The 24,591-nt window shown below is 32.3% G+C and overlaps 7 protein-coding genes across 8 annotated transcripts; 3 read left to right on the forward strand and 4 right to left on the reverse strand.

Moving 5' to 3' along the window:
• Positions 1 to 362: 362 nt before the first annotated feature.
• Positions 363 to 2,020, forward strand: LOC138139046 (terpene synthase-like). The gene is made up of 7 exons (XM_069059201.1): positions 363 to 463; positions 517 to 677; positions 728 to 872; positions 922 to 1,042; positions 1,130 to 1,269; positions 1,321 to 1,423; positions 1,780 to 2,020. Exons 1-7 carry the CDS (start codon positions 404 to 406, stop codon positions 1,983 to 1,985), a joined length of 936 nt encoding a protein of 311 aa, XP_068915302.1. The 5' UTR covers positions 363 to 403; the 3' UTR covers positions 1,986 to 2,020.
• A 1,848-nt stretch (positions 2,021 to 3,868) lies between these two features.
• On the reverse strand, positions 3,869 to 5,739 carry LOC138139012 (terpene synthase-like). The gene is made up of 7 exons (XM_069059166.1): positions 5,574 to 5,739; positions 5,360 to 5,520; positions 5,163 to 5,310; positions 4,993 to 5,113; positions 4,795 to 4,940; positions 4,209 to 4,293; positions 3,869 to 4,138 (listed from the first exon to the last, which is right to left on the reverse strand). The coding sequence occupies exons 1-7, from the start codon at positions 5,616 to 5,618 to the stop codon at positions 3,936 to 3,938; spliced, it is 909 nt and encodes a 302-aa protein (XP_068915267.1). The 5' UTR covers positions 5,619 to 5,739; the 3' UTR covers positions 3,869 to 3,935.
• A 2,038-nt stretch (positions 5,740 to 7,777) lies between these two features.
• On the reverse strand, positions 7,778 to 9,944 carry LOC138139013 (terpene synthase-like). The gene is made up of 7 exons (XM_069059168.1): positions 9,484 to 9,944; positions 9,273 to 9,430; positions 9,076 to 9,223; positions 8,906 to 9,026; positions 8,708 to 8,853; positions 8,149 to 8,233; positions 7,778 to 8,078 (listed from the first exon to the last, which is right to left on the reverse strand). The coding sequence occupies exons 1-7, from the start codon at positions 9,526 to 9,528 to the stop codon at positions 7,876 to 7,878; spliced, it is 906 nt and encodes a 301-aa protein (XP_068915269.1). The 5' UTR covers positions 9,529 to 9,944; the 3' UTR covers positions 7,778 to 7,875.
• Positions 9,945 to 11,027: 1,083 nt separating this feature from the next.
• LOC138138685 (terpene synthase-like) lies at positions 11,028 to 12,952 on the forward strand. The gene is made up of 7 exons (XM_069058689.1): positions 11,028 to 11,341; positions 11,392 to 11,552; positions 11,603 to 11,747; positions 11,798 to 11,918; positions 12,006 to 12,145; positions 12,197 to 12,299; positions 12,698 to 12,952. Exons 1-7 carry the CDS (start codon positions 11,282 to 11,284, stop codon positions 12,901 to 12,903), a joined length of 936 nt encoding a protein of 311 aa, XP_068914790.1. The 5' UTR covers positions 11,028 to 11,281; the 3' UTR covers positions 12,904 to 12,952.
• A 1,285-nt stretch (positions 12,953 to 14,237) lies between these two features.
• Positions 14,238 to 16,945, reverse strand: LOC138139011 (terpene synthase-like). Of its 2 annotated transcripts, XM_069059164.1 has the most exons (9): positions 16,829 to 16,945; positions 16,669 to 16,747; positions 15,910 to 16,611; positions 15,696 to 15,856; positions 15,499 to 15,646; positions 15,329 to 15,449; positions 15,131 to 15,276; positions 14,613 to 14,697; positions 14,238 to 14,542 (listed from the first exon to the last, which is right to left on the reverse strand). In XM_069059164.1, exons 3-9 carry the CDS (start codon positions 15,952 to 15,954, stop codon positions 14,340 to 14,342), a joined length of 909 nt encoding a protein of 302 aa, XP_068915265.1. In that variant the 5' UTR covers positions 15,955 to 16,611; positions 16,669 to 16,747; positions 16,829 to 16,945; the 3' UTR covers positions 14,238 to 14,339. The 2 variants fall into 2 exon arrangements, with proteins under 2 accessions (XP_068915265.1, XP_068915266.1); XM_069059165.1 differs by lacking the exon at positions 16,829 to 16,945 and having other exon boundaries at positions 16,669 to 16,751.
• A 1,342-nt stretch (positions 16,946 to 18,287) lies between these two features.
• On the forward strand, positions 18,288 to 19,981 carry LOC138139110 (terpene synthase-like). Its single transcript, XM_069059274.1, has 7 exons — positions 18,288 to 18,587; positions 18,640 to 18,794; positions 18,844 to 18,988; positions 19,038 to 19,158; positions 19,208 to 19,350; positions 19,401 to 19,503; positions 19,592 to 19,981. The coding sequence occupies exons 1-7, from the start codon at positions 18,525 to 18,527 to the stop codon at positions 19,792 to 19,794; spliced, it is 933 nt and encodes a 310-aa protein (XP_068915375.1). The 5' UTR covers positions 18,288 to 18,524; the 3' UTR covers positions 19,795 to 19,981.
• A 76-nt stretch (positions 19,982 to 20,057) lies between these two features.
• Positions 20,058 to 21,900, reverse strand: LOC138139109 (terpene synthase-like). The gene is made up of 7 exons (XM_069059273.1): positions 21,754 to 21,900; positions 21,536 to 21,696; positions 21,334 to 21,478; positions 21,167 to 21,287; positions 20,969 to 21,111; positions 20,811 to 20,913; positions 20,058 to 20,428 (listed from the first exon to the last, which is right to left on the reverse strand). Exons 1-7 carry the CDS (start codon positions 21,814 to 21,816, stop codon positions 20,211 to 20,213), a joined length of 954 nt encoding a protein of 317 aa, XP_068915374.1. The 5' UTR covers positions 21,817 to 21,900; the 3' UTR covers positions 20,058 to 20,210.
• Between the last annotated feature and the right edge of the window lie 2,691 nt (positions 21,901 to 24,591).

Consider the following 24,591-nt stretch of genomic DNA (forward strand, 5'->3'; position numbering starts at 1 on the left):
TTAAACATATTAATATGAAATATTTACTGTAATATTAAATAAGAGAAATAACAATAAGAAGAGCCATCCGAAAATGATGACATTAGGTCTCAATAAGCGGGTACCGTTTTTTTTTTGGTACCAGATCAATTTTGAATTTTATCTTCTAAAGCAAGACTTCTTCAAAAAATTGTTAAGTTAAGAAAAGTTACTCAAATTGGTGAATTCGATTACCGATTAAAATATTCGCATTGATTTGTAAAAAACCTGTATAGTCGACTTTCATTCTTATTCCACAACTTGTTCTGAATTTAAAGTAGGGTAAGTTCAAGACTTTGTTATTGAAATAAATATAAAAATATTTATGGCATAAAATTGAAAACATCAGTGTGTCAAATCAGTTGAATTTAGCAAGTGAACAGTGATGGACCTAATAACCACGGGGAGCTGTTACAGCAAGGACAACGATCGTGAAGAAGACGAAGTAAATAAGAGTATAACACCCGCCAATACACTCGTTAAAAAAATCTCTTGCAGGTGTTGTTGCAACCCTACTTACAATTCACTCAAGTCGGCCATGCACGTGCGCAATATATGTCAAACATGTTTCACTGCTTCAACTATTGGCTCAAAGTTCCTCAAGAGAAATTCAAGCAAATTATTAATATCTTTGAAACACTATACAACAGTTTCGTAATGTATGTACGAGCTCTGGTGAGTTTGTAAGATTATGGGAGTTGTACTTTAGGTTGGATGATATGTGCGATGACTCAGTGGTGAGAAGTGGTGTTCCTGTTGTGCATTCCATCTATGGCCTTCCTCACACGCTCAATTCTGTCAACTATGCAAATTCCAATGCTCTGGAAAAACTTCTCGATTTGGGAGACCCACGAGTATTTTCTTTCGTCCACGCAAAATATTGTTTTAAACTTGTTTTTGCAGATTATGTCTCTGTACATAGAACATGGTCAGAAAACGCATGGTGGTAATGGTATGGAAATCTATTGGAGAGATAATGTTATATGTCCGACCGAAGAAGAATATTTGGAACTGGCTGTCGCAAGTGAGTTTGAAAATCAAGCAATATCTTTCCATATTTTTCTAATTTGGGAAAGTCTCTCTTTTCTAAATCAATTTTAATCTGTTTTAGAAACCAGCAGTGCTTTTTGCTTCGGAATAAAAGTGTTGCAATTGTTCAGCGATAATACCGAAAACCTGGATAAATTGGTGACAGCACTAGGTCAGCTTTTTCAGATTTGGAATGACCTTGTCAATCTTAAGTCGGATAAGGTGAATATCAAATGTTTTTGGATTGATGGATATTTTCTTCTCTTATTGTAGCAAACTCTTGTCAGGTCTTATTGTGCCGACATTACAGAAGGAAAATTTACTTTTCCGATCATTCACGCCATTCAAACCCACCCAGATGACGATCAAATTATAAGTATCCTTTTTAACATTTATGAAATTAATAAAATATATATTTGATATTTTATAAAAATCGGCCAAAGTGCAAAATAGCACATTTGGTCAGCCGAAAAGTCTGATACAAATGTCGCTTAAACTAATCTGGTACTCGGCCTCGCCTCGTGCCTGAAACCCAGTTTTCGCACTGTAAAATATCCCTACCGTACTCTAATGTGAATAACTATTTACTTTACAACCATTATTAAAGCAGCGCTCTGAGAAACAACATACGTAGTTACTTTTTGGAACGGTTGTTCAAAAAAACATTTTTTTATATATTTTTTTGCAGTGTAAATACCTATTAACGTACATGACCTTAATCAATTATCTCAGACATACTGAAGCAACGAACGACTAGTTATGAATTAAAAAAGTATTTTGTGTCCATATTGGAAAAATACGGAAGTTTTGATTATACACTAGAGGTACTCAACAAACTGAAAAATGAAGCTGTACAGGAAGTAGAGAGACTTGGCGGAAATCCGTACATTGATAATGTTGTGGAGTATATTCTCGATAAACTTGAAACTGTAGGATAGGTTTGTTCTGTAATTAATCTGTTAATAAAAAAAATTAAAAATAATTGTTTTTATTTGTTTTAATATAACACACCATATTATTCCATCGTTTTTACAACAATTGAGAGGGCATAGATTTAATAATAATTGATAAAAATAATTTGTGTTAGAAAACATAAAACAATTTTTCCGTAGTACAATCGAAGAAAATTAAGTGAATAATTTTAGGTATTTTTAACAAACTTGGACAACTATTATGATTTGATTGGAATAGTAACAATAATGACAACTCAATTTTCCAACTACTTTTTTCAAAAGTAAACTACCTAGTAAAATATCTTCTTCAAAACGTTAACATTTTAAGAGGTTTTTATTGTTTAAATAATGTTTAATCTTCTCAACTCTTGACCACATTAAAATGTTTTCTTAATTTTTTTTATTCTTTAATTTATAAATGGTTAAAATACTGCATGATGTGTCAAGGTAGTATTATTATTTTATTCACGATCTCAGAGAATTTCGGAACAAAACTGATTTCTTATCGAGCATTTAAATATCAACAAAGTTTTAAAAATTGAGTTAATGTTTGTGTCATTTAATTGCCAAAATTTTTTATATTTTTGGTAAGTTTTGTGCAATAAAATGGCACTACTAACTATAATTCTTGTCAATTTTGTATTTTAACATTGCAAACGCGGTTACATTGTATTTACACTAGATTTATCGCGGGGTGAACCATTTGCAACTAACTAACCAATTCGGCAACAACAATAACTAAGCATAGTGATTTCTGGATGCATATCCCAAAAAAAAAAACCAGTTTTTGGGCACCCTAATGAAAATGGCAATTTTACGTATTCACAAGCGGACGAAAAGTAACTCTTTTTCGGACGCACTTTTTCGAACGCTGACCGTGACGCCATCTGTTGGACTGTTTAGTAAGTTAGCAATGATAATTGTCGTGTCACCATAAATTATGTAAATAAGTAATTATGTATATCGCAAATATGTTGTAAATTTCTAGTTTTGTTGGCAAGCTGATAACAAATACTATAAAAAAATTGTTAATATGTAGGTATGTAGTACTTAATAAATGTATCTATTTGAAAAAGGTAGATACAAAATAAATTTGTAATTTTTCCAATGACTTAATGTGCACCTCTGCCAAAAAGTGCTGCTTATTGTAGCAAAAGTTTTTTCACCAAAACATATATATATTTCATTGCAATAAAGACATGTGAAACGTGTTTTTGTCATAAATTTCACGACAACGCGATGGCTCCAAGGTTAGACAAATGTCTGGTTTCGTTTTTGTACAAAAATGAAATATAAATATTCAAATACAAAAAAATTATGTTGTTTATAAGTATCGTTATGTTTCAGTTAGCCGAAAAACCTTGACTTTGATTAAAAAAAAATGTATAGGTAATTCCACTTGTAAAAAATGGGTTTAATTATAGCAGAATGTTTTTGGACTCTGATTATATTATTTTATTTTTAATATACTCGTACTGCTCACCAAAGTCATCTTCAAATGATCATAAACCATTGATATCCTTTAAAAAAATAAAAGGATAACTAAATCAATGTGTGCAAATGAAGTAGACTGTTATAAAGCCCTAATATTTTCGATACTTACAATGCTGTAATGCTGTCTTTTTACTAAAAATAATAACTAACAGACTTCGAAATTCTCAACATATTTTATGTCTTTTTTAGAAATTCCTGCTGTCTACCTGCTCTTTCTTCCACCTATACCTTGATGCTGAGCTAGTAACTGTGTTTGTGTTTTCCTTCTTTTGTATTAAAAAATCTTAAAATTTCCTAGTCTACGTTTAAAGCGGAAATGTAAAAAATTATTAAAAATTTTTTTTTCAAGTTTTATTACTATATTTACTGTTTAATTTGTTGCCTTCCATTATGGTGCTTACAATATGTTAGACATATACATAAAAAAAATTGTACAAACGATCATACGATATTAAATTGTGAAAGAGCATCATCCAAAAGCTCAATTATGAATGGGTTATATTCGAATTTCTTCATCTCTTCTTCTGCTTCATTTCTTAAGATTATCAAGGTTTCCTTGGTATATTCCAAGCTTCCAAATTGCTCCAATAAAGACATCATATACTTGTGGATTTTCTTATCTGCTGATCTCTGCTTTATGAGATCTGTTCGTTATGTTAAGGATTTATACATCAAGTAAATAAATTTAAAAAATACATATTTTTGAAAAGATACTCATCAGTTGAACATCTTCAGGGTACTTGTTAATAGCATGGACCACTGCAAAATTAAATTTTCCCAGGCTAAAGTTTTTGCAATACTGAAAGTAGAATCAGAAATACTTAACATGGAAGGATGCAGATGCCTAAGAAGATGTCCCTAAGTGTGGTATTAGATTAGAAATAGATTAGAATTAGATCAGCAGACTACGACAAATTCCCATTTTATTAAATGATATTGAATATTTTTTTCAAGGGGAATTTATTTTTTGCTGGTTTTGATTCCCGAAGAAGTCTTAAGCACTTACTAGATTACCTATGCAGGGTTATTATAAATGATTGTCCCATCGCAGTTGGCCCTGAAAACCATACAAATGTTGGATGTGCCGTCAGCCTCGTAACATGAGACAGACTAGTAGACAGATTTCCGGCGGTAAAAGCTACCGCTAGTAACGGCACTCACCGGCGATACTAGTCTGACTCGTGTTATGAGGCTTGCGGCACATTCAACGACACACTGCGATGGGACAATCATTTATAATAATTAATAACTCTGTACATATGATAAGCAGAAAGAACTAAATATAAGGTAAAGTACTTACCTCGCTGCTACTTTGTGTTAGATCGATATAATCTTCATATATTCGGAAAAATTGCGCTAGAATTTCCGTTATTTTAACAAAGTTAGATTTATCGTTGCTAAACAGTTGCATCAAACGAACTGAATTGTAATAAAAACTTCCAGTCTCTTAAATTAAAAACGTACAGTTATTGTTACTGAGAAAATATTCAGTATTTACTGCGAATACACATTCTTCTATATTCATCTTCAGTTGGACATTTGAGATTCTCTCTCCAATCATATTCCATAGCCTGACCCCTGTAAGACTCCAACATTTGTTCAACATAAATCCCAATTGCCTAAAAGTATCATTTGATATGTTTCAATAATTGTTAAATCTTTAACGACCTCTGGATGATCCAACTCAAAAGATTTGTTTACAGCGATGCATCCTGCAAAGTTGGCAGCATTGAGAGTGGCAGCGAGGCCATCGTTTCGATATCCTGAACAATTTGTTGTATTGGACCAAATAGGTTTGCTGTCCAAATCATCTAACCTAAAACAATCATGTTCACAAGAATTTACACACTTTTTTGCAAACGTACATAACAACTGAAGTGTCCAGTAATTTGTGCGCATCTTTAATTATTTTCAATTTGTTTTTTGGAATTCTCAACCAAAAATCAAAACCGTCAATTAATTTAAGAATAACTCTGACCTTCAGATCGAGTGTTTGGCTTTGATCGGTATGCGGTCCAAGTATTATCTAAAAAAAATAACTGATAGACCCTTAAAACAGAACTACTTACATTTCTTCACCTCGTCTTCCGCTTTTGAAATCTTCAACTGCTGCAAAGACACCATTTTTAGATTTACTCGAATTTCTCACAACGCGGAAGTTTAAAATTATGGTTTCAATTGTAGACTGGCTTCGGATTGAATGTTTTTTTTCTTTTAAGGCAGCTTAACATCGCAAAATTAGTACATTAAAGTTAATAGGCTTGACTATAAAAAACTTGCTTCTAATCGCAAAAAAACAGGTTTTTGTTGATGAATAATTTGTCTACTTATAAAAAAAAGAGTAACAACATGTAAGGTTCCTCCATTGAGGAAATAAGGAGGTCAAGTTGGTATGACCTTTTTGGTGAAACAAGTGCTTTTACAACATATACTCATATAGAATTTACCGTGTATATTTTTTTCTAGTGCCTTAAACGTTCCGTGATAAATCTGAATCCAATATAATTGAAAACAGCAAATTAATTTTTTTGACACACGACCAAATGCGATTTCCACAACGATTTAGAAAAATAATAACGAATAATAATCAATAGATCCCTGTAAAGAGCCTCAAATGATTTTAATTATTTTATTCCTCAGCGAATCAAATGTGTTTGGTCAGTAAACACATAGTGCTAAACCAGTATTTAAGGCTGATTTTTTCAAGGTCTTTGTGTTTTTTGAACACATTGTGTTTGCATCTCATTTAGCTTCTTTCCAGAACCCTAGACTTAGAAGATGTGTCTGATAAAACTTTTTTTTGTCATTTTAAAGTGATTAATTCCCGCGTACATCAAACATGTGTGTTCAGCCAATCAGAGCGCTTGCTTCATCCAATCAAAAATGTTTATCGCGGTAAAAACGTCCTACTACTCTGTCATCTGTCAAAAGTGTATAAAATTCCATGCTACTCCTATCAGATTCTCAAATTGTTTTTAATAATTGTGCTTTTAATAACTGTATTATAAATAAATAATTACCTAATGTTTTCATATTTCACATAGGTATTCTGCAGAAATAGGCCCAAGAAAAATGTTCAAGAGAATTTTGTTCTCTTCAATTTTAATTTAATCTTAAATTCCTAACATGAAATTTATCGAAATTATTTTTTATCATTTTTTGCCAACATAATACATACAAGATATTTCACGAGTGATAATGAGCCCGACGGAATTAAAAATGCAACCCGCAATACATTTGCAGAGCAGACCTGGATGTTGTCTGCGTCCATATCCAGCTTTGCTTTGCAAATGTATTGTATACAGGGTTTGTCAAAAATGATGCATAATAATTATGTCACGCTAATCTACATTAAATAGCAGACAAAATATTCTAATGTGAATTTGGTCTTAGACGAATAATACATATTTAAATTATTATTACATATTATCAAAAATGACATTTATGACAGCCCTTGTTACTTTCTGACTTTACTCAAGTTCGAAACATCACTCTTGCTTAGTTTATTAATACACCCTGTATATTTAACAATTAATAATCGGACTAATTAATTTTAATCACCCACAAAAATCCTTTGAGGACGTAGTAGGTAAACACAGAAAGCAATTATTTATGTTTTGTAGTAACTTAGGTACCTGTTTAATGAATTATTTGTGAGTTATGATTCTCCATATGACACAGTCAAAATTAATTTTATATAGTATAGATTTTTAATTGGTCTTGATTGATATCAACGTAGTTAGTAAAACGAAATTAACCAAAATCGAGCCAGATGGTCCCATTAAGTAAGCATTTTTAATAATGCTGCAATTGTCTTTTATCTATGCCAGTACCGCCACCGCGTCTTTCGTGTACCAACCGTACGCAATCAAATGTACCAACCGAAAACAATTAAAATTAAAAAGACCTGTTCTCTCGCTGTCTTGATCTTTACGGTGGGCAAGTGCGCCTTTTCCTGGTTTCTTTTGGTGTTTGTTTCTGCGGCGGCAGTTTGAATTCAAACTGGGTTTCACAACCCTTATATTTTTAGTCATTTTTATTATTCACAATATTTCTAACTTACTTTTCAGAACATTAAGGGCCGGTTGCACTAACGCCAGTTAAAGTTAACTGTAGATTAAAATGCTTGGTTACTTCAGTTGTTTATAGTTTTCTGTTTTCTCGGCACAATGTACTGAGCTAGTAACTGTGTTTGTGTTTTCCTTCTTTTGTATTTAAAAATCTTAAAATTTCCGAGTCTACATTTAAAACGGAAATGTCAAAATTTATTTTAAAATTTTCTTTTTCAAGTTTTATTACAATATTTACTGTTTTATTGTTGCATTACATCATGTTGGTTACAATATGTTAGACAGATACATAAGAATTTTTGTACAAACCATCATACGCTATTAAATTTTGAAAGAGCATCATCCAAAAATTTTATTATGAATGGGTTATATTCGAATTTCTTCATCTCTTCTTCTGCTTCATTTCTCAAGATTATCAAGGTTTCCTTCGTATGTTCCAAGCTTCCAAATTGCTCCAATAAAGACATCATATACTTGTAGATTTTCTTATCTGTTGATTTCTGCTTTATGAGATCTGTTCGTTATATTAAGGATTTATACATCAAGTAAATAAATTTAAAAAATACATATTTTTGAAAAGATACTCATCAGTTGAACATCTTCAGGGTACTTGTTAATAGCATGGACCACTGCAAAATTAAATTTTCCCAGGCTAAAGCTTTTGCAATACTGAAAGTAGAATCAGAAACACTTAACATGGAAGGATGCAGATGCCTAAGAAGATGTTCCTAAGTGTCATATTAGATTAGAATTAGATTAGCAGACTGTCAAAACTAGAAAGTAGTTTCTCACTAATGTCACTTATCGTCTACGACAAATTCTCATTTTATTAAATGAGATGGAACATTTTTTTGGGGGGGAATTTATTTTTTGCTGGTTTTGATTCCCGAAGAAGTCTTAAGCACTTACTAGATTACCTATACAGGCTTATTATAACTGGTTGTCCCATCGCAACATGAGACAGACTAGTAGATGAATTTCCGGCGGTAAAAACTACCGCCAGTATCGCCACCTACCGGCGATACTAATCTGACTCATGTTATGAGGCTTGCGGCACAACGCCAACTGCGATGGGACAATTATTTGTAATAACTCTGTACATATGATAAGCAGAAAGAAGTAAATAAAAGGTAAAGTACTTACCTCGCTGCTATTTTGTGTTAGATCGATATAATCTTCATATATTCGGAAAAATTGCGCTAGAATTTCCGTTATTTTAACAAAGTTAGATTTATCGTCACTAAATAGTTGCATCAAACGAACTGAATTGTAATAAAAACTTCCAGTCTCTTAAATTAAAAACGTACAGTTATTGTTACTGAGAAAATATTCCGTATTTACTGCGAATACACATTCTTCTATATTCATCTTCAGTTGGACATTTGAGATTCTCTCTCCAATCATATTCCATAGCCTGACCCCTGTAAGACTCCAACGTTTGTTCAACACAAATCCCAATTGCCTAAAAGTATCATTAGATATGTTTCAATAATTGTTAAATCTTTAACGACCTCTGGGTGATCCAACTCAAAAGATTTGTTTACAGCGATGCATCCTGCAAAGTTGGCAGCATTGAGTGTGGCAGCGAGGCTATCGTTTCGATATCCTGAACAATTTGTTGTGTTGGAGCAAATAGGTTTGCTGTCCAAATCATCTAACCTAAAACAATCACATTCACAAGAATTTACTCACTTCGTTGCAAACATACATAACACTTGTGTCCATTATTTTATGCGCATCTTTAATTATTTTCAGTTTGTTTTTTGGAATTCTCAACCAAAAATCAAAACCGTCAATTAATTTCAGAATAACTCTGACCTTCTGATCGAGTATTTGGCTTTGATTGGTATGGGGTTCAAGTATTATCTAAAAAAAATTACTGATACACCCTTAAAACAGAACTACTTACATTTCTTCACCTCGTCTTCAGTTTTTGAAATCTTCAACTGCTGCAAAGACACCATTTTTAGATTTTACTCGAAGTTTAAAATTATGGTTTCAACTGTAGACTGGCTTCGGATTGAATGCTTTTTCTTTTAAGGCAGCTTAACATCGCAAAATTAGTACATCAAACTTAATTGACGAGACTAGGAAAAACATGCTCCTAACCGCAAGAAACAGGTTTTACTTGATGAAGAACTTGTCTATTTATACAAAAGAGTAACAATATGTAATTTTCCTCCATTGATGAAGTATGGAGGTGAACTTGGTATGACCTTTTTGGTGAAACAAGTGCTTTTACAACATATACTCGTTCTCATCAATTTTAATTTAATCTTAAATTCCTAACATGAAATTTATCGAAAATATTTTTGATAATTTTTTGCCAACATAATACAGGGTGATTTTGAAAGTTGTGCAGATATTTTACTCACGAGCTACTGGCTTCATGTAGAACTCGGAAAAAATACGCCAATGCGAAGTAACCTACAGGAAATATGCTTTAAAACAAGGAAACCGCATTGGTGTACGTTTTATAAAATATGATATACAGGGTGTATTTTTAAAATGTGCCGAAATTTTACCTACGAGGTTGTTTGACAACGTAGAAGACTAAAAGCAATTAAAAAAAATTATAGCTCAAAAAATAAATGTCATTTTATTTTTTGACATAATTTTTTAAACATTTTTTCCCAGTTATACATGAAGCCAGTAGCTCGTTATTAAAATATCTGCACAACTTTCAAAATCACCCTTTATGTACAAGGTATTTCACGAGTGATAATGAGCCTGACGCAATTGAAAATGCAACCCACAATACTTTGCAGAGCAGACCTGGATGTTGTCAGCGTCCATATCCAGCTTTGCTTTGCAAATGTATCGTATACAGGGTGTATCAGAAATGGTGCACAATAATTATGTCACGCTAATCTACATTGAATAGTAAACAAAAAATTCTAATGTGAATTTGGTCTTAGACGAGTAATATTTAAATCATATTACATATAATCAAAAATGACATTAATGACAGCCCTTGTTACTTTCGGACTTTACTCAAGTTCGAAACATCACTCTAGCTTAGTTTTTTAATACACCCTGTATAACTAACAATTAATCATCATACTACTTAATTTTAATCACCCACAAAAAATCCTTTAAGGACGTAGTTGGTAAACACAGAAAGCAATTATTTATGTTTTGTAGTAACTTAGGTACATGTTTAATAAATGTTATGATTCTTCATTTTACAGTCAAAATTAATTTTAGATAGGTAGTATAAATGTTTAATTGGTCTTGATTGATATCAACGTAGTTAGTAAAATGAAATTAACCAAAATATCCCATGGAGCCAGATGGTCCCATTGAGTAAGCATTTCTAATAATGCTGCAAGTGAGAGTGAAGTTAAGAATAGTTACTCAAATTGGTGAATTCGATTACCGAATAGAATATTCGCATTGATTTGCAAAAAACCTGTAGAGTCGACTTTGATTCTTGTTGCACAATTTGTTCTGAAGTTCCAGACATTGTTATTGTAATAAATATCAGATGTCCTAGAACTCGCGCGTCAGCCGCAAACCACAACCTACCTTCAGAAAGGCGTGTGTGATTGGTGATCTTAAAATCATTTTCATTTCAAAATATGCTTTTGGAGTTTTTTGTAGTCAAATCCTTGTCCTTGACGCGCGAGTTCTGAGACATCTGTATAAAAAAAATTAATGGAATGAAATTGAAAACATCAGTGTGTCAAATCAGTTGAATTTAGCAAGTGAACAGTGATGGACCTAGTAACCACGGAGAGCTGTTACAGCAAGGACAACGATCGTGAAGAAGATGAAGTAAGAGTATAACACCCGCGAATACACTCGTTATTTTTTTTCTCTTGCAGGTGTTGTTGCAACCCTACTTACAGTTCACTCAAATCGGCCATGCACGTGCGAAATATATCTCAAGCATGTTTCATTGCTTCAACTATTGGCTAAAAGTTCCTCAAGAGCAACTCAAGCAAATTATAAATATCTTTGAAACACAGTACAACAGTTTCGTAATGTATGTATGAGCTCTGCTGAGGTTGTAAGATTATGGAAGTTGTACTTTAGGTTGGATGATATCTACGATGGCTCAGTGGCGAGAAGTGGTGTTCCTGTTATGCATTCCATCTATGGCCTTCCTCACACACTCAATTCCGTCAACTATGCAACTTCCAATGCTTTGGAAAAACTCCTCGATTTGGGAGACCCACGAGTATTTTTCTTTCGCTCACGCAAAATATTGTTTTAAGCTAATTTTTGCAGATTATGCCTCTGTACATAGAACATGGTCAGAAAATGCATGCTGGTAATGGTATGGAAATCTATTGGAGAGATAATATTATATGTCCAACCGAAAAAGAATATTTGGAAATAGCTGTCCCAAGTGAGTTTGAAAATCAAGCAATATCTTTCCATAGTTTTCTAATTTTGAAAAGTCTCTCTTTTCTAAATCAATTTTAATCTGTTTTAGAAACCAGCAGTGCCTTTTGCTTCGGAATAAAAGTGATGCAATTGTTCAGCGATAATTCCGAAAACCTGGATAAATTGGTGACAACACTAGGTCAGCTTTTTCAGATTTGGAATGACCTTGTCACTCTTAAGTCGGAGAAGGTGAATATCAAATGTTTTTGGATTGATGGATTTTTTCTTCTCTTATTGTAGCAAACTCTTGTCAGGTCTTATTGTGCCGACATTACAGAAGGAAAATTTACTTTTCCGATCATTCACGCCATTCAAACCCACCCACATGACGATAAAATTATAAGTATCCTTTTTAACATTTATAAAATTTAAAAAATATATATTTTTTAATTGTTCGAGAGATCTCCTGGTACGCGAGACTAATAATATTTTCTATTTTACAAAAATCTGCCAAAATGCAAAATAGAACATTTGATCAGCCGAAAAGTCTGATAAGAATGTCGCTTAAACTAATCTGGTACTCGGCCTCGTCTCGTGCCTGCAACCTAGTTTTCGCAATGTAAAATAGCCCTACCGTACTCTAATGTGAATAACTAAGTATTTACTTTACAACCATTATTAAAGCAGCGCTCTGAGAAACAACATACGTAGTTGTTACTTTTGGAAAGGTTGTTAAAAAAAAAACCAAATTTTAATTATTTTTTTGCAGTGTACGTACATGACCTTAATCAATTATCTCAGACATACTGAAGCAACGAACGACTAGTTATGAATTAAAAAAGTATTTTGTGTCCATATTGGAAAAATACGGAAGTTTTGATTATACACTAGAGGTACTCAACAAACTGAAAAATGAAGCTGTACAGGAAGTAGAGAGACTTGGCGGAAATCCGTACATTGATAATGTTGTGGAGTATATTCTCGATAAACTTGAAACTGTAGGATAGGTTTGTTCTGTAATTAATCTGTTAATAAAAAAAAAATTAAAAATAATTGTTTTTATTTATTTTAATATAACACACCATATTATTCCATCGTTTCTACAACAATTGAGAGGGCATAGATTTAATAATAATTAATAAAAATAATTTGTGTTAGAAAACCTAAAACAATTTTTCAGTAGTAAAATCGAAGAAAATTAAGTGAATAATTTTAGGTATTTTTAACAAACTGGGACAACTATTATGATTTGATTGGAATAATAACAATAATGACAACTCAATTTTCCAACTACTTTTTTCAAAAGTAAACTACCTAGTAAAATATCCTCTTCAAAACGTTGACATTTTAAGAGGTTTTTATTGTTTAAATAATGTTTAATCTTCTCACCTCTTGACCACATTAAAATGTTTTCTTAATTTTTTTGATTCTTTAATTTATAAATGGTTAAAATACTGCATAATGTGTCAAGATAATATTATTGATTTCGGAACAAAACTGATTTCTTATCGAGTACAAAAATAAAATATTCAAATACAAAAAATCTATGTTGTTTCTAAGTATCGTTATGTTTCAGTTAGCCGAAAAACCTTGACTTTAATTTAAAAAAATTGTATTAATTCCAGTTGTAAAAAATGGGTTTAATTAAATCAGAATGTTTTTGGACTTTGATTATATTATTTTATTTTTAATATACTCGTACTGCTCACCAAAATCATCTTCAAATGATCATAAACCATTGAAATCCTTTAAAAAAATAAAAGGATAACTAAATTAATGTATGCAAATGAAGTAGACTGTTATAAAGTCCTAATACTTTCGATACTTACAACGCTGTAATGCTGTTTTAGAGTCTTTCTACTAAAAATAATAACTAACAACTTCAAAATTCTCAACATATTTTATGTCTTTTTTAGAAATTCCTGCTGTCTATCTGCTCTTTCTTCTACCTATATCTTGATGCTTAAGTTTTTTTTTGTTACACATTTTTATTTCTTACCTTCTGGCATTGGTACCTATTTTTCTCTTTTTAACAGATCTTATTTAAATAATATTTCTTTTTCAATAAACTTTATTTTTGTCATATTTTCTTTCCTCAGGACAATACAAGTCATACAACAATTTTTTGAACCAGCTAGGAATTATTTTGCTAGTTTACTTTACAGCCGCTCATCAGCGGAGATAATAACTTCACGGACGCCCTCAGCGGAGATAATAACTTCACGGACGCTGGTCAGCTCGTTAGATGCCATGACAATGAAGTGACACTTAAGCATTATCAATGCAGCAGTGCAATGACATATTTTACGGACGTTTGAGGAAAAAATTTAAAAAAATAATATTTTTTTCTACTTTTATTACTATATTTACTGTTTTATTGTTGCCTTCCATTATGGTGCTTGCAATATGTTAGACAGATACATAAGAATTTTTGTACAAACCATCATACGATATTAAATTTTGAAAGAGCATCATCCAAAAGCTCAATTATGAATGGGTTATATTCGAATTTCTTCATCTCTTCTTCTGCTTCATTTCTTAAGATTATCAAGGTTTCCTTCGTATATTCCAAGCTTCCAAATTGCTCCAATAAAGACATCATATACTTGTGGATTGTCTTATCTGCTGATTTCTGCTTTATGAGATCTGTTCGTTATGTTAAGGATTTATACATCAAGTAAATAAATTTAAAAAATACATATTTTTGAAAAGATACTCATCAGTTGAACATCCTCAGGGTACTTGTTAATAGCATGGACCACTGCAAAATTAAATTTTCCCAGGCTAAAGTTTTTGCAATACTGAAAGTAGAATCAGAAACACTTAACATGGAAGGATGCAGATGCCTAAGAAGATGTTCCTAAGTGTCGTATTAGATTAGAATTAGATTGGCAGACTGTCAAAATTCTAGGGGAATTTATTTTTGCTGGTTTTGATTCCCGAAGCACTTTCTAGATTACCTATACAGGGTTATTATAAATGATTGTCTCATCGCAATTGGCCCTGAAAACCATACAAATGTTGGATGTGCCGCCAGCTTCGCAACATGAGACAGACTAGTAGATAGATTTCCGGCGGTAAAACCTACCGCCAGTATTGCCACCTATCGGCGATACTAATCTGACTCATGTTATGAGGCTTGCGGCACAACGCCAACTGCGATGGGACAATCATTTATAATAACCCTGTACATATGATAATCAGAAAGAAGTAAATAGAAGGTAAAGTACTTACCTCGCTGCTATTTTGTGTTAGATCGATATAATCTTCATATATTCGGAAAAACTGCGCTAGAATTTCCGTTATTTTAACAAAGTTAGATTTATCGTCACTAAATAGTTGCATCAAACGAACTGAATTGTAATAAAAACTTCCGGTCTCTTAAATTAAAAACGTACAGTTATTGTTACTGAGAAAATATTCAGTATTTACTGCGAATACACATTCTTCTATATTCATCTTCAGTTGGACATTTGACATTCTCTTTCCAATCATATTCCATACCTTGACCCCTGTAAGACTCCAACACTTGTTCAATACAAATCCCAATTGCCTAAAAGTATCATTTGATATGTTTCAATAATTGTTAAATCTTTAACGACCTCTGGATGATCCAACTCAAAAGATTTGTTTACAGCGATGCATCTTGTAAAGTTAGCAGCATTGAGAGTGGCAGCGAAGCCATCGTTTCGATATCCTGAACAATTTGTTGTATTGGACCAAATAGGTTTGCTGTCCAAATCATCTAACCTAAAACAATCATGCTCACAAGAATTTACTCACTTCTTTGCAAACGTACATAACAACTGAAGTGTCCATTATTTTGTGGGCATCTTTAATTATTTTCAATTTGTTTTTTGGAATTCTCAACCAAAAATCAAAACCGTCAATTAATTTCAGAATAACTCTCACCTTCTGATCGAGTATTTGGCTTTGATTGGTAAAGGGTTCAAGTACTATCTAAAAAAATTAACTGATAAACCCTTAAAACAGAACTGCTTAAATTTCTTCACCTCGTCTTCCGCTTTTGAAATCTTCATGTGCTGCAAAGACACCATTTTTAGATTTTACTTGGATTTCTCACAACGCGGAAGTTTAAAATTATGGTTTCAATTGTAGACTGGCTTCGGATTGGATGTTTTTTTTCTTTTAAGGCAGCTAACATCGCAAAATTAATACATTAAATTTAATTGGCAAGACTATAAAAATCATGCTCCTAACGGCGGGAAACAGGTTTTACTTGATGAACAGCTTGTCTACTTATTAAAAAAAAAATACAATATGTAAAGTTTCTGCATTGAGGAAGTATTTAAAGCTGTTTTTTTCAAGGTCTTTGTGTTTTTTGAACAATTGTGTTTTCATCCCATTTAGCTTCTTTCCAGATAATCAACATAGTCTATGACCCTAGACTTGCAAGATGTGTCTGATAAAACTTTTTTTTGTCATTTTCAAGTGATTAATTCCCGCGTACATCAAACATGTGTGTTCAGCCAATCAGAGCGCTTGCTTCATCCAATCAAAAATATTTATAGCCGTAAAAGCGTCCTATTACTCTGTCATCTGTCAAAAGTGATTAAAATTCCATGCTACTCCTGTCAGATTCTCAAATTGTTTTTAATAATTGTGTTTTTAATAACTGTATTATAAAAAAATAATTACCTAATGTTTTCATATTTCACATATTCAACAGCATGTCTTATTTTGCAGAATTAGGCCTAAGAAAAATTGTATAATCTTAGCAATTCTACGTTTATACCTGAAAGGGTCGTTACCTCTCTCCCTTGCAATTGTAAGCTTAGTTATTTAGGCCTCTCCACCTTTTTAACCAGAATTCGACATCTGTACCTCAACCTTCAACAAAGTGAGCTGGTCAAACATTTAATAAACTGTTATTATTGTTAACAAGTTTTTATTCACATACATTCGACCTACCTCACCGGGTCAAACATTGGTCCTTCGAGCCGGATCTAGTGCGAACAAGTAGTATCATTCACGAAATCAAACCGCGAGTTCTATCGATAAACGTGATTGGAAACTCCAACTTACGGTTCAAAACAACAACAACTATTACATGGACGACCTGTTGACAGGAGCCGATTCTTTAGAGGAATTAATGGTCACTGTTCACTTTAGCTACTTCTGGAATTTTCCCGTTTTTTCTGGCTCAGGGCGTCCTCCTACATCGTTTTCCACCACTCAAACCTTGTGCAAATGAATGTTCCTTGCCCTTTAGTTATGCGTCCTTGACGCGACCTTGAAACACAACAAGAGAGAAAAAAGGCATTTGCACAAGGTTTGAATGGTGGGAAACGATCTAGGAGGACGCCCTGAAGCTATCTAGCCAGAAAAAACGCCAAAATTCTAGAAGTAGCGAAAGAAAACAATTATTACCAAATCAATAGAACTCAGAGATCAAATCATAAAAATAGATACTTAAACAAGGTCAAATTGAATTGCATAAATTTCAATCAAATAATATCACAGCTTTACCCACGAATCAAAACGACGAACCAAATTAAAACAGAAACGAGCAAACCAAAACGTTAGGCTTATATTGGAACCCTAAATTACATGTATAATCTTAGCAATTCTATGTTTATACCTGAAAGGGTCGTTACCTCCCTCCCTTGCAACTGTAAGCTTAGTTAGGCCTTTCCAACTTTTTAACCAGAACTGTTATTATTGTTAACAAGTTTTTATTCCCAAACATTCGACCTCACCGGCTCAAACAAAAATGTTCAAGAGAATTTTATTCTCTTCAATTTTAATTTAATCTTAAATTCCTAACATGAAATTTATCGAAATTAATTTTAATAATTTTTTGCCAACATAATACATATGTACAAGGTATTTCACGAGTGATAATGAGCCTGACGCAATTAAAAATGCAACCCACAATACATTTGCAGAGCAGACCTGGTTGTTGTCCGCGTCCATATCCAGCTTTGCTTTGCAAATCTATTGTATACAGGGTGTATAAAAAATGGTGCACAATAATTATGTCACGCTAATCTACATTGAATAACAAACAAAAAATTCTAATGTGAATTTGGTCTTAGACGAATAATATTTAAATTATTATTACATATTATCAAAAATGACATTAATGACAGCCCTTGTTACTTTCTGACTTTACTCAAGTTCGAAACATCACTCTAGCTTAGTTTATTAATACACCCTGTATAATTAATAATTCATCATCGGACTAATTAATTTTAATCACCCACAAAAAATCCTTTAAGGACGTAGTTGGTAAACACAGAAAGCAATTATATATGTTTTGTAGTAACTTAGGTACATGTTTAATAAATTATTTGTGGGTTATGTTATGATTCTTCATTTTACAGTCAAAATTAATTTTAGATAGCTAGTATAAATTTTTAATTGGTCTTGAGTGCTATCAACGTAGTTAGTAAAATGGAATTAACCAAAATATCTCATTGAGCCAGATGGTCCCATTAACTAAGCATTTCTAATAATGCTGCAAGTGAGAATTTAGTAATAATGATAATAATAATTTTTCGTTTTTCAAATTAATTACAATAATTAGGTATATTAATTATCTGACGTAAATACCTAACAACTCATCAAGACTACTTAGGTTAGTTACGTTATTCTTTAGCCAGCAATGGCCGATACATCGTCAGATCAGATCTTTTACAGCAATCATGCTGACAAAAAAAGAGAGCAGGTTAGTAGACTTGGTTAAAATAAAACTAAGACTTTATCTGTTGTGTTTGCAGATTTTATTACAATCAATTGTACATACCGCAAAAATGCCCGACAAGAATATTTGGTCATCGCTGATGCAAGCTCTAAATTATTGGTTCAAAATCCCAAATGAAAAATTCGAGGCGATCAGCAACATAATCAAGTTATGGCGAGTTACCAATTATGTGTATGACGATTGTAACAAATGGTGAATACCTCATAACAGTTAGTTTCAGCCTCATTGATGTGGAAGAAAATGCACTTCTTCGTGACGGTGCAGCTACAGCGAATTCATTGTATGGTAATTCGCATGCTATTAATTCTGCTTACTATGGCTTGTTCATCATATTGGAAAAAATTCACGATCTTGGAAAATATGATGTAGATTTTATAATATTTGGGTCAACTCTTATAACAACTTCTTTTCCAGGCTGTGAAACTGGCCACTGAGAATTTTCTTGATTTCCACAAAGGGAAAGGTATGGAATTTAACTGGAGAGACTTTTTGAAATGTCCCACTGAAGAGGAATACGTCAAAATGGCGATACGCAGTAAGTGTATTAATTATGTAATTGGTTATCGTAAACAAATTTGTTTTAGAAACTGGAAGCATCGTACTTCTAACCATTCAATTAATGCAGTTGTTCAGTGAAAATAAGTCAGACTTTTCTGCATTTGCAAAAATTTTGGGAAAATTCTTCCACATATATGATGACTATGCAAATCTATATTCCATAGATGAGGTAAGAACTTCACGTCATAACTAATGAAACCCGTTATTTATAAATTTTAGCACTTGATTAACAAAAATGGCTGTGACAATCTTACTGAAGGCAAGTTTAGCTTCCCAATCGTTCACGCTGTTCAAAATCACTTAAAGGATCATCAGTTAATGAGTATCCTTTTTAAATAAAATATTGAACACCATGGGAATTTAAAAAAAAAATCAGTATTGATATGGTATTATTTGTTAACAATATGCAGATATTTTACGCAGAAAGGTAAGAAATCCAGAGCACTTCAAATACTGTCGGAAATTGTTGGAACAGGTCGGAAGTATTGAATATACGAAACAAACCTTAAGGAATCTAAGAAGTGAAGCTGAAGAAGAAATGAAGAAATTTGAAGAGAATCCGTGCATGATACAGCTTTTAGATGATATTTTTTCAAAACTGGACATTAACTGAAAATGTAGATATCTATTTTACGCTGAAAACATATTATTTATGAAATGTAGGTACAATGGTTCAAAGGTACAAAGGTTTTCCGCAAATTAAATTATCTAAAGGGGAAAATGTTTGTGTGCCTCAAATAATGCGCTCAAGCGCGAAAAAAGTATTGTCACACTCGGTTCGTAAATAACTGTTTCATCACGAGTTGCGAAATTTTTTATTTCTTAACCAGTTAAATTACGAAATAACAGAAATAAACTAAAAAATATTAATTTAATACTATCTAATAAATCTTTGCACTCCTACTTTATTTTCATGGATATTACACAACCCTAGTGCATCATAAACCCTGTGCCCTATAACCAGCTGTCAAAATATTACAGTTTCCAAGAAAATGATTTTGCAATTGGTTACAATTGTATATTTGTGGATCAGCAATCACAATAAACTTCACTTTCCAAGTCATTCAAAACGATTTTGAAAATTTCCTCCATCCGTGGATTCTTACCAATCTTATTCATTTCGTCAATGGCTTCATCTCTCAGTTTTTCTAACGTTTTTCTTGTGTATTCGAAACTTCCAAATTTTTCAAGTAGACTTACAAAACGCTTTTTAATCTCAATATCTGTAGTTTTTTGCCTCAGTATATCTAAATTTGTTAGTTAAGGATACATATACAGGGTTATTGATACAAGAGTACGAGCCTAACATGCACGCAACCCAAATTACATTTCAGGCGCCATGATTTTTGTAACGTAAATGTAATTTGAGTTAGGTACTCTTTCGTGAATAACTCTGCATGATGTAATTTTAGAAAAAATAAGAACAATTACTTAATTACTAGAATGCGTCAAAAACTATACAGGGTATTTCACGAGTGGTAATAAGCCCGGCGGAATAAAAAATGCAACCCACAATACATTGGACATGGACACGATAAATATCCGGCTTTTCCGCCTGATGTATTGTGGGTTGCATTTTCTATCACTCGTGAAATAGCCTGTATAAAGTTGTTACAACCTTAAGGATACTCAGGATCTGGTCGTCGTTGGGTTGACTCTGAATGGCGTGGATTATCGGGAAGCTGAATTTTCCTTCAGTAACATCGTCGCAAAATGTCTTAAGTGTTGAATACTAAGTAAAATGCGAAGGTCAAGAAACTTTGACTATAAAAAGTTGTAGATTTTACCTTCTTGGAGTGAAGACTTAAGTAGTCGTTGTAAATTTGACAAAATAGAGATAGTTTCTGTATTAGTAGACTAAAATCTGTTGCTTTGTTGTCGCTAAATAATTGCAATAATTGTACTGAAAATGTAAAAATACTAATAAATTCTGAAAATAAATGACATAAATCACAATAGCACGGTGGAATGTTGTTTTATCTTACTTCCCCCAGCAAATTCAATATAATCGTTTTCTGTCGGACAGATAAACTGATCCCTGTAATAGATGTCCATTCCTTGGCTTCGAAACAATTCAAGTCCTACTTCTACAAAATAATCAATAACCTGAAACAGTTTGACTGTGAAACCTGACGAACAATTACCCTAGTACCTTTGGTTCTTGAAGATCAAGAAGCTTCTTCACTTCAATAAATGTAACATAATTAGCGGCGTTAAAGGTCCTTGCCGTACCATATATTAAATGGGCAGTTGGAATTCCTCCACGAAGTTCTGAATCATCCTCCGCATCATCCGTTCTGGAATTTGGTAAAAATAATTATGTGTTCTATCATTTGATAAATACTTTTGTGTACAAAAGAGCAGCACTGAACATTCTCTCCAAAACACTTGCTATTTGTTTGAATTTATCTCTTGGAACGTTTAACCAGTGGTTAAAAGCGCGCCACATTCTTGCCGATACACTTTTTCTTTCGAATCCTTTTTGGGTGATGTGTGAAAATGGCAACAACAAAACCTGTAAAAAGCATTGATGTAAGTACTTCCAGGAAAAGAAAATTATCTTTATAGCTACTTCATATTCATCTCGGTAAATTTTCTTCTTATGGAAACTTTCATCTGCTTCTTGTTCAATCATTTTGTAAGAACTGAGATACAATAACCCAAATGTGCAACAGTACTAACTGAATGTGGAAAATTTAAAGAGAACTGGAATTATATAGGAGAATTTAGAACCGGTTGGTTACTTAAGCGATGACTTCGTGAAATTACTCTAAATTATTACAAGGATCAGATATGCGTCCTTTACCTTTATACATCCGTTTAAAGCGTTTTTGGGCACGGTTTTATAGAAGAAGGTATATATTATTCAATTATTTTTAAGTATAGTCGACTCAAGTTGCAAAAAACCACTTGTCATTTGCAACAGCATTTTTTCAATATTTTTGAACCAAATAAAGCCACAAAGGGACCTGAAAATCATAGTTTGGATTGAATATTTTCCATATAAGTACAGTTTTAAAGTAATTTCAAACGACTAATGCCATAAAATTGCTGTTGCAAATCCAATTTGGTTTTTTGCAACTTGAGTCAACTTTGGATCATTGTGAGTGTAATAATGCAATTAAATTAAACAAACATAAAAGCACTTATGCTTGGAACATTGTTGTCTTATAATTGTATACATGACACAATGCGGTAATAGATTTTTTGCTATAATACATTAAATTGTTGTTCCTCTAAACTGTGAAACATTATATCGTGTGATCAAAAAAATCTACAATAGAGTTAGAAACAATATCACTAATCAGTATCTGTATCTTTCCGTTATGAAGTATCAGAAAAGGTTAATTTATCATTTCAGTCAATTAAAAACAATGTGCTGAACCTTTACAAACTCTTCAATAGCTCAGAATTTTTTTTGTATATTTCACCCTGTATGTGCAGAAATTACATTCTATATAATTTTTTTGGCGTTAATTTATTATTTTTGTAGGATTCTTGATGTAACTTGAACCACAACTGCCAACATGATTACAAGAAACGTTAGCAAACATCTTTATAACCTCACTTTGTCACTTTGTTTGCCACAGGAAGAAAGAAAGTTTTTGAAAGTTCTGCCACAATTTTACAGAAACACAATAATGATGGACAGATTATAATGAATGACATTTTGAGCATGAAAAATGTTGTTTAACTTGACAAAACTTCTATTTAAAGATACATTTTTTGCAGAATAAATGATAGCATTTGTCTTCCCTTGTCATAAAAACTACAGATTTACTAAATAAGTTTAACAATTTGAGGGATTTGGTGAAACCAATACAAATTGACCAATACTACCAGTTTTTACATTTTAGGTTAGATAAAAACTAGTTTCTAATTTTTTTTGTCAGATAACAACAAAATAAAAAACTTGTTTGTTTCATAATTTGAAATACCGCCTGCTTAATATGAGAGATTTGAAATAACAATCCTTGTGAATATAAAAAATAGGATTACGGTAGGTACTATTGGGGACACGGAAAACTGGGCAAATGTGTCATTCACTTGTCAAAATTTCTAAACCATACCTTAGCTACTCATAACCAAGTTTAAGTTAATTTGACAGTTTTTTTGAAAATATCAATCATAATGACAGTAAAGGTGCATTTACATTGACACTTTTTAAAATGACAATAGCAGACTGCCCAGGATTCCATGTCCCTCATTGTACCAGTAGTGAAAAAAATTGAGTTTAGTATAGTCCAATTTTTAGCCTTTTGCGATGACGTCATTATCTAGTAACTTTACGTATGTTTGAGCTAGGATCAGAAACAAATTTGAATTGATCGTAAACAACTATAAATGTGTCAAATTTGTTGACAATTGCTTCGAAAGGTTATGTTTGTAATCAATGTAATAAGTGAAAGAAATTAAAAATTGTCAAATTGACAGGAGCATAAAATAACCTCAAAGGACCATCAATAAATAAACATGGCTTTTTTTTTGTTTTTTTCTGTTTCTGTCGTTTCAATAAAGACAAAGCGAGGAAGGAAATCGTGACGTCACCTTAAAAGGGTAAAAATTGGACTATAGGTACAATATTTTTTTAATAAATTCTTTAACTATCGATTATTTCTAGTTATAAGCGTTGAACAAAAAACGAATGCAAGAAAACTTCTACTTTTTTTTACTTTAGATGTGTAGTATATTTTTTCCTGGTAGGCGGTTCCGCGCGCCATTTACGAAATCCTGCAACGAAATGCGACCTCCCTATTGGTTAGTGGAATAGAGTAACCAATAGGGAGGTCGCAGTTCGTTGCAAGATTCTGTAAATGGCGCGCGCAACTGCCTACCAGGAAAAAATATACTATAGCAGATAATTGTTGCCGCCATTATTGTTATGATATGATGCTAAATTTGGAAGAGTAAAATGGAAACAAAGGTAGTAAATGAAAAGAGTTTCGGTACTGCAGGTGTCACTACAAAAAAAAAAGCAAAAACGTCACTTGTAACTACATTTCTTTATTGGTTATTAACTTATTACAATAATTTACAAATTCGAAGAAGATTTGAACAAAAGGCTCGATAGTGCAAGTGGTTCTTATTGGCTTCACTGATCGGATTATGATTTATATTTAAATTATTATAATTTTATTTAAATTTCCGTAAAAAAATAATAATAAATTATTTCTTATTGTTAATAAGGCAACATTAACTCAGTTTGAATTATTCCATAATGAGTTTAAGTAATTACTATAAGTGTTTTGTTATGGCGTTGTATTATTTAATTTAAAAACTGTTATTAATTTAAAGCGATGATTTTGTAAAAATATAATAATTTAATGTAGGCATCAGCCATGTGTTCTTGGTGGCATTATAAAATACAGAAAACACGCCTTTATTGAAGATATTATTTATGAGATTGTTC

This window comes from Tenebrio molitor, chromosome 9 (genome assembly GCF_963966145.1).
Source record: "Tenebrio molitor chromosome 9, icTenMoli1.1, whole genome shotgun sequence".
Lineage (NCBI taxonomy): Eukaryota > Metazoa > Arthropoda > Insecta > Coleoptera > Tenebrionidae > Tenebrio > Tenebrio molitor.

Bases quoted from the DNA above. Each gene is read 5' to 3' on its own strand.
- LOC138139110 (XM_069059274.1), top strand. From the start codon at position 18,525: ATGGCCGATACATCGTCAGATCAGATCTTTTACAGCAATCATGCTGAC. The intron at 18,795-18,843 runs GTATGACGATTG...AGTTAGTTTCAG, and splicing joins TGGCGAGTTACCAATTATGT to CCTCATTGATGTGGAAGAAA. The intron at 18,989-19,037 runs GTAGATTTTATA...CTTCTTTTCCAG, and splicing joins ACGATCTTGGAAAATATGAT to GCTGTGAAACTGGCCACTGA.
- LOC138139013 (XM_069059168.1), bottom strand. From the start codon at position 9,528: ATGGTGTCTTTGCAGCAGTTGAAGATTTCAAAAACTGAAGACGAG. The intron at 9,027-9,075 runs GTCGTTAAAGAT...TGATACTTTTAG, and splicing joins TTGAGTTGGATCACCCAGAG to GCAATTGGGATTTGTGTTGA. The intron at 8,854-8,905 runs GTAAATACGGAA...TTTTAATTTAAG, and splicing joins TAGAAGAATGTGTATTCGCA to AGACTGGAAGTTTTTATTAC.
- LOC138139046 (XM_069059201.1), top strand. From the start codon at position 404: ATGGACCTAATAACCACGGGGAGCTGTTACAGCAAGGACAACGATCGT. The intron at 464-516 runs GTAAATAAGAGT...AATCTCTTGCAG, and splicing joins ACGATCGTGAAGAAGACGAA to GTGTTGTTGCAACCCTACTT. The intron at 873-921 runs GTATTTTCTTTC...TTGTTTTTGCAG, and splicing joins TCGATTTGGGAGACCCACGA to ATTATGTCTCTGTACATAGA.
- LOC138139012 (XM_069059166.1), bottom strand. From the start codon at position 5,618: ATGGTGTCTTTGCAGCAGTTGAAGATTTCAAAAGCGGAAGACGAG. The intron at 5,311-5,359 runs GTACGTTTGCAA...TGATTGTTTTAG, and splicing joins CTGGACACTTCAGTTGTTAT to GTTAGATGATTTGGACAGCA. The intron at 4,941-4,992 runs GTAAATACTGAA...TTTTAATTTAAG, and splicing joins TAGAAGAATGTGTATTCGCA to AGACTGGAAGTTTTTATTAC.
- LOC138139011 (XM_069059164.1), bottom strand. From the start codon at position 15,954: ATGGTGTCTTTGCAGCACATGAAGATTTCAAAAGCGGAAGACGAG. The intron at 15,277-15,328 runs GTAAATACTGAA...TTTTAATTTAAG, and splicing joins TAGAAGAATGTGTATTCGCA to AGACCGGAAGTTTTTATTAC. The intron at 14,698-15,130 runs GTAAGTACTTTA...TTCTACTTTCAG, and splicing joins TAACACAAAATAGCAGCGAG to TATTGCAAAAACTTTAGCCT.
- LOC138139109 (XM_069059273.1), bottom strand. From the start codon at position 21,816: ATGATTGAACAAGAAGCAGATGAAAGTTTCCATAAGAAGAAAATTTAC. The intron at 21,288-21,333 runs GTACTAGGGTAA...AAACTGTTTCAG, and splicing joins TTGATCTTCAAGAACCAAAG to GTTATTGATTATTTTGTAGA. The intron at 20,429-20,810 runs GTATCCTTAAGG...TAACAAATTTAG, and splicing joins CAACGACGACCAGATCCTGA to ATATACTGAGGCAAAAAACT.
- LOC138138685 (XM_069058689.1), top strand. From the start codon at position 11,282: ATGGACCTAGTAACCACGGAGAGCTGTTACAGCAAGGACAACGATCGT. The intron at 11,553-11,602 runs GTATGTATGAGC...GTTGTACTTTAG, and splicing joins CAGTACAACAGTTTCGTAAT to GTTGGATGATATCTACGATG. The intron at 11,748-11,797 runs GTATTTTTCTTT...TAATTTTTGCAG, and splicing joins TCGATTTGGGAGACCCACGA to ATTATGCCTCTGTACATAGA.